Source organism: Spinacia oleracea, chromosome 3, assembly GCF_020520425.1.
Source record: "Spinacia oleracea cultivar Varoflay chromosome 3, BTI_SOV_V1, whole genome shotgun sequence".
Lineage (NCBI taxonomy): Eukaryota > Viridiplantae > Streptophyta > Magnoliopsida > Caryophyllales > Amaranthaceae > Spinacia > Spinacia oleracea.
In genome coordinates this window covers 8,783,041-8,794,793 of record NC_079489.1, presented here as the reverse complement: position 1 = coordinate 8,794,793, position 11,753 = coordinate 8,783,041, and the positions used below count along the sequence as shown (strand labels likewise).

Genomic DNA, 11,753 nt, shown 5'->3' with positions numbered 1-11,753 from the left:
AGAAGAGGAATGCTAAGAAAGGTGGCGACAAGGCCAGCCCAACTAAGCAAACTGGCGCCAAATCTGTAAAGAGGAAGGTCAGTCAACCCACTTCTGAATCCGAATGCTTCTACTGCAAGAAGAAGGGGCATTGGAAGAGAGATTGCTTAAAGCTAAAGGAAGATCAGAAGAACGGAACAGTCGTTCCATCTTCAGGTATTTTCGTTATAGACTGTATACTTGCTAATTCAACTTCTTGGGTATTAGATACAGGTTGTGGCTCACACTTATGTTCCAATCCATTGGGACTAAGAAGAAGTAGAAAGTTAAGCAAGGGTGAAGTCGACCTACGAGTGGGAAATGGAGCACGGATTGCTGCATTAGCTGTAGGAACTTACTATTTGTCGTTGCCCTCCGGGCTAGTTTTGGAACTGGAAGAATGTTTCCATGTTCCAAGTCTTACTAAAAACATCATTTCAGTTTCTTGCTTAGATGCTAAGGGATTTTCCTTTTTAATAAAAGACAATAGTTGTTCGTTTTATTTTAAAGAGATGTTTTATGGATCTGCTAGATTAGTCAATGGACTTTATTTATGAGATCACGACAAACAAGTATATAACATAAATACCAAAAAGGCCAAAAAGAATGATTCATATCTCACCTATCTGTGGCATTGTCGATTAGGCCATATAAACTTGAAACGCTTAGAAAGACTTCAAAAGTAAGGAATTCTAGAACCATTTGACTTAGAGGATTATGGTAAATGCGAATCATGTTTACTTGGCAAAATGACAAAGCAACCTTTCTCTAAAGTTGGAGAAAGAGCAAATGAACTATTGGGTTTAATCCATACAGATGTATGTGGACCAATGAGTACAAATGCTAGAGGTGGTTTCAGCTACTTTATCACTTTCACTGATGACTTCAGTAGGTATGGTTATGTCTACCTAATGAAGCATAAGTCTGAATCCTTTGACAAATTCAAGGAATTTCAGAGTGAAGTAGAGAATCAATTAGGCAAGAAGATTAAGGCACTGCGGTCTGATAGAGGCGGTGAATATCTGAGCTATGAATTTGATGACCATCTGAAAGAATGTGGAATTCTATCAGAATTGACTCCTCCTGGAACACCACAGTGGAACGGTGTGTCGGAACGGAGGAACAGAACCTTGCTAGACATGGTCAGGTCAATGATGGGTCAGGCCAAACTTCCATTAGAATTTTGGGGACATGCACTAAATACAGCTGCACTCACTATAAATAGAGCTCCGTCTAAAGCTGTCGAAAAGACTCCATACGAATTATGGTTTGGAAAGCCTCCAAATGTGTCTTTTCTTAAGATTTGGGGATGTGAAGTATACGTCAAACGATTAATTTCAGACAAACTTCATCCAAAATCTGACAAATGTATCCTTGTGGGCTATCCAAAGGAAACAAAGGGCTATTACTTCTACAATACATCTGAGAACAAAGTGTTTGTTGCTCGAGATGGTGTCTTTTTGGAGAAAGATCACATTTCCAAAATGACAAGTGGGAGAAAAGTAGACCTCGAAGAAATTCGAGTCGAACAACAAACTCTAGAGAATGCTCAAGATGACATTCAGGATGAAACTCAGAGATCTTTAGAAGAATCTGGTGAGAATCATGGTCAATCTAGAAATGTTACCCCGCGTAGATCGCAAAGATATAGATCTCAACCGGAAAGGTACTTAGGTATTTTGACAAACGAGAGCTATGACGTTCTATTACTTGAAAGTGATGAACCTGCGACTTACAAACAAGCTATGACGAGCCCTAGCTCCAAGCAATGGCAAGAAGCCATGCAATCTGAATTAGACTCCATGTCTGAAAACCAAGTATGGGATTTGGTCGATTTGCCAGATGGCTACCAAGCCATTGGAAGCAAATGGGTTTTCAAACTGAAAAAGGACAAGGATGGGAAACTTGAAGTTTTCAAAGCTAGATTGGTTGCAAAAGGTTACAGGCAAGTCCACGGTGTGGATTACGATGAAACCTTTTCACCAGTTGCAATGCTAAAGTCTATTCGGATAATGTTAGCAATCGCTGCATATTACGATTACGAAATATGGAAGATGGATGTCAAAACTGCTTTCTTAAACGGCGTTTTAACAGAAACTGTGTTTATGACACAGCCTGAAGGTTTTGAGGATCCAAAGAATGTTAAAAAGGTATGCAAGCTAAAGAAGTCAATCTACGGATTGAAGCAGGCATCCAGGAGCTGGAATATACGTTTTGATGAAGCAGTCAGTGACTTTGGTTTCATCAAGAACGCAGACGAATCTTGTGTATACAAGAAGGTCAGTGGGAGCAAAATTGCTTTCCTAGTATTATATGTCGACGACATATTACTTATCGGAAATGACATTCCTATGTTGAACTCTGTCAAGATTTGGCTTGGGAAATGTTTTTCGATGAAAGATCTAGGAGAAGCACAGTACATATTGGGCATCAAGATTTACAGAGATAGATCTAAAAAGATGATTGGACTTAGTCAAAGCACTTATATCAATAAGGTGCTTGATAGGTTCAAGATGGCAGACTCCAAGCGAGGCTACCTACCCATGTCTCATGGAATGACTCTAAGCAAGACTCAGTGCCCAAAAACACTTGATGAGCGTAGACGAATGAATGGGATTCCATATGCATCATTGATTGGTTCAATAATGTATGCTATGATATGTACACGCCCGGATGTTGCGTACGCACTCAGTGCTACGAGCAGATACCAGTCAGACCCAGGAGAGGCGCATTGGACTGCTGCCAAGAACATTCTGAAGTACCTAAAAAGGCACAAAGATGACTTCCTAGTCTATGGTGGAGATGATGAATTAATTGTTAAAGGCTATACGGACGCAAGTTTCCAAACCGACAAAGATGATTTCAGATCACAGTCTGGGTTTGTCTTCTACCTCAACGGAGGAGCAGTAAGCTGGAAAAGTGCTAAACAAAGCACCATTGCGGATTCTACAACTGAAGCGGAGTACATTGCTACACATGAAGCAGCAAAGGAAGCTATATGGCTAAGGAAGTTCATAGGTGAACTTGGTGTAGTCCCCTCCATTAAAGGACCAATAGCCCTGTATTGTGACAATAACGGAGCTATTGCACAGGCAAAGGAGCCTAGACACCACCAGAGAGTCAAGCATGTACTTCGTAGATTTCACCTTCTACGAGAGTTCGTTGAAAGAAAAGAAGTCGAGATAAGCAAGATTGGAACTGATGACAACATATCAGATCCATTGACTAAACCTCTGCCGCAGGCGAAGCACAACTCGCACACTGCAGCTATGGGAATCAAGCATATTGGAGAATGGCTTTGATGTCTCTGTTTAATGTTTTAAAGTTTTAGAGTTTAAATCTTTGTAAAACATTATTGGTTAATCATTCACAATAAATGAAAAGAATTCATTTTTCCATTTAATTTGTGGTTTATTAAATGATGAGTCCCTTCAATTTGACGATATATTCAAGATAGACTGTCAGGACCAGTCCTGTGACTAAGAAATGTCTATCAAGTGAACTTGAATGTCAAAGGTTGAAAAAGGTCCCTGGTCGGAGTTTTCTATAAAATTGGACGCATAGAAAACGTTAGACGATTAGAATGCAAGATGACTAGTAGTTCTGTTTCTTGAACTATGTGGACATGGCAATGTCATAATCATTTGCATAGATACTTACTTTGTGAAGACTAGTATCGGACAAGACCTATGAAACTTTACTGTAAGAGATGAAAATCTGTCATAAGTAAATTTCATTAAAATTATTAGATACTAAATCCTCAATACCTGAGTGATTTGAGATTACTTGTTTGAGAACTGGTTGCTTTGACGTTGACCAACAGTCGCACCGTAAAAGGAGGCTATAAAGGCAACGCTCAGGTAATCACCTATCAAACGAAGTCTAATCTCAAGATCGCAAGATTGGGATTGTCCTCCCATAAATCGGGATGAGATGCTTAAAAGTTGTACAAGGCCACTCAGAGAGCTAGAAACTGTGAAATGCATGGCCGTGCTCGGATGAATCATAGGCTATGATTATCTGTTTATTTGATCAGTTGAAATCTGAAACCGAGAAACACCTCTGGACATAATAAGGATGACAACTCTTACCTTATGTTCAAGAGCAAGCATCGAGCGACAAAGGAATTAGGAAATGCACACTTGTCCCTAAGGACAAGTGGGAGACTGAAGGAAATAATGCCCTTGGTCCAAGTATGCATTCTATGTTAAGTCTAATAAATGCGGTTCAGTATTAATTAACAAGTTAATAATTCAGTGAGATTAAGTGAGCTGAATGCCTAGCTAGAGGCCGCTTCAGTTCAAGTGGAATTAATGATATTAATCCACAGCTTACTCTTGACTGAACCCGTAGGGTCACACAAATAGTACGTAAACGGATCAAGTATTTAATGGCATTAAATACTCCATCTATGGATATTCGAAATCGACGGATCTTGGTTTCAGTGGGAGCTGAGATCGTCACAGGCAAGAAATGAATACTCCGGAAATGATGATATTGCCGGAAACGGAAATATGGATCGTATCGGAAATATAAATATTATCCAAGTCGTAGATGTTGCCGGAAACGGAAACATGGTACGTATCGGAAAATATTATCGGAAATGGAAATATTGCCAGAATCGGAAATATTACCGGAAACGGAAATATTGTCAGAATCGGAAATATTATCGGAATCGGAAAATAATTCCGGAAACGGAAATATTAAATATTTGTTCGAAACGGAAATTGATTCCGGAATCGGAAATATTAAATATTGTTCGTATCGGAAATGAATTCCGGAATCGGGAATTTAATCGGAAGCGTATTGTACGAATTAGCATCGGACGAGGCCCGCTAGACGAAGGCCCAGCACGAAGCCAGGCCGTCGCCCAGCGAGCCAACGCACACCAGCGCACGCCAAGCCTCGACCAGGCCCAGCCCAAGGCCAGGCCCAGCCAAGGCCTTGGGCGCGCGCGCGGAGCACAGCAGTGGGCCGAGCGCTGTGCGCCTAGCGTGGGCCGCAAGGCTTGCGCGGGTGTACGGTGCTCGTGCAATGCTTGTGCGGGAATCCTGAAGCAATCGGGATTCGAAGTGTGATTAAATCCTAAAACTATTAGATAATGATTATTTAATTATAGTCCTAGTAGGGTTATAATTAAATAAATTAGTATCCTAATAGGATTCCAAAACCCTTTCCATAACTCTATAAATAGGTGCCTAGGGTCACATATTTTCATAGATTATTCAAGTATTCAAAGTGAGTTTTTGAGAGAAAATTCAGACACATTCCTTGACTATAAGTGCCGAAAATCTTTAGTACCTTAAGGGCGATTCTAGTTGGTCAATCTTAAGGCGGATCCGGACGTGCTGTGGACTATCTACGGAGGGACGACACTTGGAGTCCTAAAGACTTGTTCTTGTTCGGTTCGGGCGCAGCTAGGGAAGGCACGCAACAAAGAGTATGCATCTAAACTATGCTATATGATTATGTGTAAATAATATGTATTCCTGGCTAAATGGTTTTTCCGCATGATTTATGAATTGTCATATGTATCATAACCTAACACTTTTATCATCCATTTCCCTATTGCTAAGCATAGTATTCAAAACTCGTGCATTTTAAAGGTATGAGATATTAATGTGAGATAAATTAGACATATTTTATATCAAAAAGAAGATTTTGGTACAATTTTTTTACAAAAGATAAGGAGAATAATACTTTAGGAGCCCCTCCGCTCGAGAGATACTCTTAAGTAGTCACTTTAAAGAATTGAAAGTAATTGCGGATAATCAAAAGGCTCTATATACATACTAGTGGTAATTAGACGACCAACATTCGCAATCCATCAGCTGCCACTTTATTTGCTTATCTATATGATTGATCCTTTAGTTATTGAAATGTTTGAGAAGTTCTTTGATGTCTTTTGATATTGCGAAGCTTCCAACGTGTAGACCAGATGCCTTTAATACCATCGATGATAAGTAGGTTGTCGACTTCTATTATAAGTTTATTTATTTCACAATTTTTGCTTCTTGAAGCCCTCTGTGAAGGGCACAGGCTTCAATCATAAAATCTTGAGAGGTGTGTCGGGGTTGTAGGTGCAGGAGGAGATGGTTTGCCACAACAATCTCCGATGATAATCCCATCACTAGCTAAAGAAGTCTTGCATGAGACGTTAAAGTTTAGTTCGAATGTGTCCGGAGGGGGAGGATACCAACGAATTAATACAGGTGGAGGTTGAGGAGAGGGAGTGTGAGTGTGTGAGGTAAGAGAGGTAACCTTAAGTTGGTGAGAGTCAATATGCAATCGAAATTGTTATTCATGCATGATAAGTTGAGTTAGCTTTATGGAAAACTCTGTTAGGGTTAAAAGAGGTATTGTTGAAGATGCAATCATTTATCTCTTTCCATAAGGCCAAGTAGGATAAATAAATTTTCTATTCATGGACGAATGTTTAAGAAATGTGATGGTGTCAAAGAACTCGTGAGAGAAAAGGGGAAAGTCAAGCCAAATTTTAGTAAGCTTTAGGTCTCAATTTTTCTTTTAAGATGGGGAATTGGAGAAATAGGTGGTTAACTATTTCTATATATGTATCACATAAAGGGTATACATCAAAAGGTAAAATTTATGGATGATTTTACAAAAGTTGTATTAACAAAAAGGAATAATTATACAGAGTGTTATTTAATTTATTTCCTACTTAATTTAGATACTCTCTCTGTTTCTTATACATTATTGTCTAGTGGCACATTCATTTTAGACAAAATTTAATTAACAAACACGCACATGCTTTATGCTTTGTATATTGCCTAGTAAAAATGACGAGTACATAGTATTTTCACGACTAAATTAGAAATGCAAGCCATTTTGAACGTTTATTAGAAAATAATAATAAAAACTGTTAAATCTCTATTCTCTATTATGTCAATCAAATTATAGGATTTTTGGCAATTACCACCTTAAAAAGTTCAACTTTGAAAAGTACCACCTTTTATAAAGTACTTTTTTTTTTGAAATTACCACCTTAATAAGTTTTCCGTTAATAGGTGGTGATCTCAAGACTGTTTGTAAAATTAAGGTAATGATTTTCTTTAAAAAAAAAGTACTCCATAAGGTGGTAATTTTTGAAGTTAAACTTTTTAATGTGGTAATTGCCACAAAAATCCTATAGAAAAGTAATACTTTCGTATAACATTAAATCGCTATTCAGTTGTGTAATTATAATGAGTTCTAAGTAGATATCAACTAACTTAGTTGGTAAAATCTTGAAAGGGTGGTACACATACAAAACCTGAAATCGAATCTCGTTTACACTATTTGTCACCTTGTACTTTATGCCTCTCTCCTCATCAAAAATAAATAAATTATAACGAGTTCTAAAGGTTTTAACATTTTTATATTATTTTTTTCATTTATAGTAAGCCTAATTAATTTTTCACTAGGATTTGTAATTGTAAAAATGGTTAAAAAAGTTGTATAAAACAAAGAGAATTTTTTAATGTGGTATACATTTTGATAATAGCCAAATCAATCATTTAAAATTTTAATTTGGTATACATTTTTATAATTTTCATATGAGTCTCGTTGTTGTTGAAATTTTTGTTTTTGATGTGTAGAACACCCAATTTACTTTACATCGTAGATTACCAATGATTTTTTAAAATAAATAAATTAAATAAATAAAATTCGTTAGATCACAATTGTGGCAGGATACTATTAAGGTTGTCATAACATTAATTAATAATATATAAGATTTTAATTGTAAAATCATTCTTTATTGAAAATATATTAACGAGTTGTGTGTGAACACTTATGAAGAACACAAATTATATTCACCTAATTGCTACGCATTTAGATATTAGATTTCGTGTAATCAAATTGTTACAGGTATTACACAATCATTACAAAGGGACATTCAGTTTGTTACTTTTACGCGAATTTGAATTTACTTTAAATGTATGGATACAATAGCATGGTAAAGAATCATCTCTTTAATACCGTACTTTTATTCCTTGCATATTCAAAGACATTATACTATACCCGTAGTATCCATGTATACTATACACAAAACAATGAACCATTACGAAGAACTCAAATAGTGTTCAATTCTTTACATCTCTAAAACTTGAAGCTTCCTTGAAGATTCTTTGACTCGTTGCACTTAATCACAATATTCGTTATAAAAGGGGTCACATTTTTAAGTCTTAACGTGATCTATTTTTTGTTTAAACTCATTGATAAATATTGACATTGTACGAGATTGAAAATTATTTTTCCATAGGTCAGAATCTCAAAGGGATCAACACTGACCAATGTATTTTACTTGGCAGTTGGATAATGGACACTCTTTTTTAGTCAAGATTCCCCTTACTATTAAGTCATATAACGGAGTAATACTGAGTGTTAATTTACAAAGAGAAAATTAACGATTCATATAAATAGGAAATAAAATAATAATATCACATGAGAACCATGTTGGACCTGTAATTTGGTATGATAAAAGTTGCAAGTGTAACCCTAACAAAGTTGTAATTGCATTACATATATTTGTGACTTTTTAAAGTAAAATACCGACTTATATGTTTTGTCTTGTCGCAATCCTCACTGATCGCCAATTTACCAAATTGTGAAATATAAATTACAAGTGTGCTTTGTTCATTTTCGATCAAAACTCTCTATGATAGTCTAATTTCTACTGAGTAAGCCTAAAATGATTAGAACCAAGATTCCTTATATTTTTATTGGCAAAATTGCTAAAAGGGACCTTTTATAAGCCAGAATTTGCGAGAAGGGACCTTTTAAAATTTTTTTTGTAAAAACACACCTAAATGTAAAAATAATTTGCGAAAGACAAAAAAAAAAGAATATTCAGGCATTGACTATTATTTGCCGGCGTTGACCCTCACGTGATAGTCACGTGCTGCTCTTTTTCACTCTTTGCACCCCTTTTCCCTCCAAATAGAAATCACAACCCCTTTTCCCACATTTCACGTTCTCCTTTCTCCTTCCTCTGTTCTTCTTCTTCCCCCCACCCCATGCTCTAAAAAAATTTCAATCCCTCTGCAAAATTAAGTTGAATAACGAATACTGCAAGCATCTCCATCAAGATTTGAGTCTGGGCACGAATTATCTGGTAAGAATTCCTTCTAAATTTGTGGAATTTGAATGTCGAAAAATTAGGGTTTTTTCCCCCAATTTTGTAAATCAATTGAATCGGATGTTGTTGATTACTTGTTGCAGTAATTATGGCTCCATGGAATGAAGTGAAATGTGGGTGTGGGTTTCCTGTAGCCAAGAGGACTGCTTGGACTCATGAAAACCCAGGGAGAAAGTTTATTGCTTGCAAATTCTACAATCCTGAAACTGGGCAAAGGGGGTGCAACAAATTTGATTGGCTTGATGAAGATATTGTTGAATGGCAAAGGGATGTTACTAATGTGCTTGTTGCTGAAAAACATAGGCTGTCCACTGATCTTGCAATTCTGAGGAACAGATTTGCTTGCATTGAACAAGAGAAGATTAGGCTAGTCGAAGAGGTTGACAGATTGAAGAAGAACAAGGGCATGATGATGGGTGTTTTGGGGTCTAAGAAGGCTGGCTTGGGTCAGAATCAGCTAATGGGGATGATTTGTGTGTGTGCAATTGTGTCTGTATTATTTAGTTTCACTGTAATCAAGGTACTTGGGTAGATGGTAGGATGAACTTTGTTTAAGGAATGTTAGGCAATTAGAAGCTAGGCTTGGTTTAATTCCTTGTTGTAATGCCTTTATGTTTAATGCATTCGTTGTTGTAATCAAACCATTGTGGTTTAGAATGAATGAAAAGTTTGCCTCCTTTATTTTGCCAAAATTATTTGTTTTGTTGGTATGAATCTTCCCGTATTTTGTTTCCGTATGTTGTTCCCGTATTTGGTTAAGTTGATGTTTATTTTTGTAGCCGTCGAGTTGAATATATTGTGTCGTGTTTAAGGTATGTTTAATATAATGTGTCGTGGTTAAGTTGATGTTTATTTTGTTTCCGTATTTTATTCCCGTATTTTGTTTCCGTATTTTGTTTCCGTATTGTGTCGTGTTTAAGGTACTTTGTTTCTTGACCAAAATGAAATGGACTTATATAAGATGACAAATTGGAGAGAAATACACTTTTATAACTTGTCAAATTGACATAATCTTACAAAAGTAGTCAAAATGACTAATGTTGACTTTAGCATACCAAAGTTGACTTCAGTTTCATGACCAAAGTAAGAGCTATAGACAAGCAAGCAGAGACAAGCAAGCAATCAGCAATTGTATTCATTTAACTTACAAAATACCAAAAACTAGGATTCCAACTGACTAACAACTAATCTAATCTATTCTTGTTGTTGACTTGGGTGAAGTTGAGGAGCACCTTGGGAGGATTGAACCACAGAAGGTTCTTGAGCTGCAATCTGACCAGGGGTTGAAGCTGCGACTGTTTCACCAGGTGGTGCAGGCATAGCACACTTAGGTTTGTAGTGTCCAAGTCCACCACATCTGCTACACTTGTTTTGCCTCTTTGCTCTCTTAACAGGCTGCTTGTCTTCATCCTCTCCAGCTGCCTTATGCCTCTTGTGCTTGCTTGGCCTACCTGGCATTTTTCTGTAAGGTGGAGGCAATGGACCAGGGTAGGGTGTTTGATCCCATTGATTCTGACTAGGCATGCCTTTGAATGGTGGGGCATAAGACTTGGCATAAGTCTGAACATGATAGGCAGGGTGGATGAAGTCTTCGTAGTTTAGCCTCTTTGTTTGAATACATGCCAATGCATGCCAGCAAGGAATTCCCATAAGACTCCATCTGTAGCATCCACATACTTTGGACTGTAAGTTGACAACAAATGTGTCCTGGTCATGGTCCACTTCGAACTCATGTAAGTCAGCTTGCCTGATTCTCATGTTATGCACTTGCGTAAGACCTTGCTGAACCATCTTAACAACAGAAGGCATAATGACACCCTTAAATCCCTTCAGTCCCTCCCTTTTTGAATTGAATCTCTCCATGACATACCTCCTAACCCACTCCATCAGCTGTAGGATTGGTTTTGCCCTTGCCTCCCTCAACACATTATTAAAACTCTCACAGCAGTTGTTTAGTAGCATTCCTGACTTAGAAGCAGTGCTAAACCCATGTCTAGACCAGTGAGCTATGTTGATGGCATCCAAGTACTTAAATGCTTCTTCATTCAGCTCTTTTATGGCTGCCATGTGAGTGTTGAAATGGTGCTGGCAACAACAGATGCATTGTGTTAGATCAATGTATAGCAGACAGACAGACATACCACAATATGCAGACTCAAAGAAAGCAAGTACAGAAAAAGAATACCTTTGTGGAAGATCTAGCTGCCTTCCAGAAATGCTCTTTGTACACAACACCAGGAAACTTGCCTTTGAAGTTAGCCCAGATATGCCTACAACAGTATCTGGTCTCTGCATTTGGCAGAACTGTTCTGAAAGCATCAAGCAAACCCTGCACACCAGGCAACCATGAATGCAATGACCAAGTCAGATGTGGAGATCACAAGTCAGTTATGTCCAACTTAAAAAAATTCTAGACTCGGGTTTGAAATCGGACACGATAAAGTTAAAAAATGACAAATATATACAATTTTGAATAATTCTAGACTCGGGTTTGAAATCGGACACGATAAAGTTAAAAAATGACAAATTATGTCCAATCTTGAATAATTCTAGACTCGGGTTTGAAATCGGATACGATAAAGTTAAAAAATGACAA

The 11,753-nt window shown here is 37.3% G+C and overlaps 1 protein-coding gene across 1 annotated transcript; it reads left to right on the top strand.

The window, feature by feature from the left end:
* The first annotated feature begins 8,797 nt into the window (after positions 1–8,797).
* Positions 8,798–9,828, top strand: LOC110786063 (uncharacterized). Its single transcript, XM_021990568.2, has 2 exons — positions 8,798–9,133; positions 9,241–9,828. The coding sequence occupies exon 2, from the start codon at positions 9,246–9,248 to the stop codon at positions 9,687–9,689; it is 444 nt and encodes a 147-aa protein (XP_021846260.1). The 5' UTR covers positions 8,798–9,133; positions 9,241–9,245; the 3' UTR covers positions 9,690–9,828.
* The last annotated feature ends 1,925 nt before the right edge of the window (positions 9,829–11,753 follow it).